Here is a 3,898-nt window from a genome sequence, read left to right as displayed (position 1 = left end):
CCCTGTCGCACTCAGTGGTCCAGTTCACCTGCCGTGGGCTGTCCTTTGTTAGGAGCCCCGTTAAGGGGGCTGTAATCGTTGCGAATTGGGGAATGAACCGCCTATAATAACCGGCCAAGCCTAGAAACTGCTGCACCTGGCGCTTCGTGGTCGGCGGGGGGCAGTTTGCAATGGCTTGGACCTTGCCGATCAGGGGTTTTACCTGCCCATGCCCGATAGCATACCCCAAGTACTTAGTCTCTTGCCACCCGATGCGACATTTTTTCGGGTTGGCGGTTAAGCCGGCCTCCCTCAGGGACCTCAGGACAGCGGCGACTCTCTCCAGGTGGTTCTCCCACTGTGGACTGTAGATCACAACGTCGTCGAGATAGGCGGCCGCATAGTCCTGATGGGGCTGGAGGAGGCGGTCCATTAGGCGCTGAAAGGTGGCCGGGGCCCCGTGGAGGCCGAAGGGCATCCTGGTGAATTGGTATAGACCGGAGGGAGTGGCAAAGGCAGTTTTCTCGCGGGAGGCGGGCTCCAGAGGGATCTGCCAATACCCCTTACTTAGGTCTAGGTTGGTGATGTAGTGGGCCTCCCCCAGGCGGGCCAACAGCTCATCTATCCGGGGCATGGGATAGGCATCGAATTTGGAGATGGCGTTAACACGTCGGAAGTCGATACAGAAGCGCTGCGAGCCGTCGGGTTTGGGTACCAGCACTACCGGGCTGCGCCACTCACTCTGCGACGGTTCTACCACCCCCAAATCCAACATCGCTCGTACCTCCTTCTCCACGACCTGCTTCCTATGGTAGGGCAGGGGCCGGGTCGTCCCCCGGATCACCACCCCTGGCTCTGTCTGGATCCGATGGTATACCAGGGAGGTGTGTCCCGGTTGGTCCGTAAAGGTGTGGGAAAAAGCTCGGAGGAGGCACCAGGTCTGTCGGAGCTGTTCCTCGGTTAAGGTCTCCCCGAGCTGGGGTTCCTCGGCGTCTCCGGGTTGGGGGACCTGGGGCCCCAGTTCCGGTTCTGGCGGGTAGGGGTTAATCAACAGCCCTTCTCGCTCCTTCCAGGGTTTGAGGAGGTTGATGTGATAGCGTTGGGTCTTCTTCTTCCGGTCCGGCTGATTGATTTCATACGTGACCGGGCCCACCTTTCTGACCACCTCATATGGCCCTTGCCACCGGGCCAGGATCTTTGATTCACTGGACGGGAGGAGGAGTAACACCCGGTCCCCGGGTTGGAAGTCCCGAGTCTGGGCGCCTCGGTTATAGGTCTGGGCTTGCGTGTCCTGGGCGGCTTTCAAGTTTTCCCGCGCCAGATCCCCCGCCTGCTTCAGGCGCTCCTGAAGTTGAAGCACATACTGTAAGAGACCCTGGGCCGGGGAGGGAGCCTGTTCCCAGGTTTCTCGCATGAGGTCCAAGAGGCCCCGGGGTCGTCGCCCATACAATAATTCAAACGGGGAGAACTTCGTCGACGCCTGGGGAACTTCTCGTATGGCTAGGAGCAGGGGCGGAAGGAGCTGGTCCCACCGGCGAAGGTCCTCTTGGGGAAACCGACGCAGCATCCCTTTCAGTGTCCGGTTAAACCTCTCCACTAATCCATCGGTCTGGGGGTGATAGACGGAGGTGCGGAGTTGCTTGACCCCCAGGATTTCGCAAACTTGCTTGAGCAGCCGGGACGTGAAATTGGTCCCTTAGTCCGTGAGGAGCTCCCGGGGTAGGCCAACGCGGGCGAAGACCTTCACCAGTTCCATGGCAATGGTGCGGGCTGAGATGTTCCGAAGAGGAATGGCTTCGTGGAACCTGGTGGCATAGTCCATCATCACTAAAATATATTGGAACCCTGCGCTGCTCTTCGGGAGGGGCCCCACCAGGTCCACGGCCACGCGTTCAAAGGGGGTTTCCATTAAAGGCATCGGTATCAACGGTGCCTTAGGGGTCCGGGCAGGGGCAGCCAACTGGCAGTCCGGACACGAATTGCAATAGTCCTTTACTTCTTGGTACACCCCGGGCCAGAAAAAACGCCCCAGGATCCGGGCCAGCGTCTTGTCGTGCCCGAGGTGCCCAGCCGCTGGGACATCGTGGGCCAGCTTCATGACCGCCCGGCGGTGACACCGCGGCACGAGAAGCTGTGTCCGGATCTCCCCGGTGCGGGGGTCTTTCTCCACACGGTAAAGGCGCTCTTGTCGTAGCTCAAAGTGCGGCCACTGCGCCGCTCACTGGGGGTCGAGAATAGTCCCATCCACGGAGGCCAGCTGCTCGTAGATCTGTTTGAATGTGGGGTCGTCCCGTTGGTCCCGGCAAAAGTGTGTGGGTGTCGAGGGATCCCCTCTTCCCCCTCGGGGAGGGTCTTCACGTCCTCCCGGGGAACTGGTAGGGACGGGGGTCTCCCCTTCTAATGCCGGCGTGGCCTGCGGGCTACCCTCGAGGTGGCGGCGTAATACAGTGGTGAAGTTGGGCCAGTCCCGCCCCAGGATCACCGGGTACGCCAGCCGGGGTGCAAGCCCCACCTTCATCCGCCGGGTGATCCCATCAATGGTCAGTTGGGTCTGGGCGCTGGGGTAGGCTCGTATATCTCCGTGGATACACTGCAGTGGAATCTTCTCCAGGTGGCCGTCCGCCGGCGGGCCTAAGTCCTGGCAGACCAGCGTTTGGCCGCAGCCTGAGTCAAGGAGGGCCACCGCCTGGCGTCCCTCAATGACCACGGGCACGGTGATCTTGGCCACTTGCGGACGTCGGGCACGGCCTTCCCCTGAGTAGACTTGGCCAAATGCACACTCCATTTCAGGGCAATCCCGCTGCAAATGGCCGTAGTTTCCGCAGGAGAAGCGGGGCCCCAAGGTGGCTCGCTCCGTCCGCGCCCGGGCCCCGGGATCACCCCCGGGGGGTTTCCGGCTGTACTCTCTGGCTGTGGGCGCCGGGGTCCGTGTGGGTCTCCCGGAGGGCACGGCCACCCGGGCCCGGCCCTCTACGCTGCGGGAGGGAACACTTATGGCTGCCCGTGGGGGCGGCCCCCTCTTTTCCGGGTTGGGGCACTCCGTCTGGACCGGGACCGCCCGGCCAGCTGACCCCAACGGGGCCTCCGCCGCGAGGAAGTCCTCCATTAAGGTAACGGCCGCGGACACCGTCGTCGGCCTGTGGCATAGGACCCAGGATCTTCCCCTCGGTGGAAGTACATGGGCAAATTGTTCCAATACAATTTGTTCCATCAGCTCTTCTGGTGTCCGGCGTTCGGGCTGTAGCCACTTCTTGCAGGTCTCCTGTAGTTCCTGAGCCACCATCCGCGGCCGGGCCCCCTGGGGATAAGACAGGCTCCTAAACCGTTGTCGATAGGTCTCGGGGCTCACGTCCAGTGCGTCCAGAATAGCGGCCTTCACTAAGTTGTAGTCCTGGGCCGCTTCCACCGACAGACCTCGGTAGATCGTCTGGGCAGTCCCCGTTAAGTATGGGGCCAGGATGGTGGCCCACTGGTCCGGGGTCCAGCCTGCGACGACAGCCACCCTCTCGAAGGTGACAAGAAAAGCCTCCGGATCATCCTCGGGCCCCATCTTCATCAACCGAATTGGGGGGCTGGGTCGCGGGACCCCTGCGGTGCCCCCGGGTAGGGGTTCCCCTGGTCGGGCTAGGGCCGCTGCAAGCTGCTGGACACATTTCTGCTGGAAGTCCTGGTGTTGGGTAACCAGGTCCTCAATCAGCTGCCGTTGGTGGACCCCCAGCTGCTCTACGAGCTGCTGCTACTGTAGCTGGTGGGCGGCCTGGTGCTCCTGTTGGTGTCGCGCCTGGGCCGCCTGCTGTCGTTCCTGGCTCTCAGTGATGAGGGTCAGGAGCTGGGATAGGTCCATCTCTCTTGCGGGAGATCTCTCTCCCGTCGCCCCCTTTTCACCGGTGTCTAGAGTTCGTGCCCACATTCTGGGCAA

General features: G+C 62.0%; 1 protein-coding gene across 1 annotated transcript; it reads right to left on the bottom strand.

The window, feature by feature from the left end:
- Nucleotides 1-2,197: 2,197 nt before the first annotated feature.
- Nucleotides 2,198-3,535, bottom strand: LOC120403549 (zinc finger protein 446-like). Its single transcript, XM_039534775.1, has one exon. It carries the CDS (start codon nt 3,533-3,535, stop codon nt 2,198-2,200), a length of 1,338 nt encoding a protein of 445 aa, XP_039390709.1.
- Nucleotides 3,536-3,898: the final 363 nt, after the last annotated feature.

The sequence above is a fragment of the Mauremys reevesii genome, linkage group 1 (assembly GCF_016161935.1).
Source record: "Mauremys reevesii isolate NIE-2019 linkage group 1, ASM1616193v1, whole genome shotgun sequence".
NCBI lineage: Eukaryota > Metazoa > Chordata > Testudines > Geoemydidae > Mauremys > Mauremys reevesii.
Note: the sequence above shows the minus strand (reverse complement) of the source record. Positions and strands in the feature narration are given on the sequence as shown.

What these genes read in the sequence shown, in the direction of transcription:
- LOC120403549 (XM_039534775.1), bottom strand. Translation starts at nt 3,535, where the DNA reads ATGAAGATGGGGCCCGAGGATGATCCGGAGGCTTTTCTTGTCACCTTC.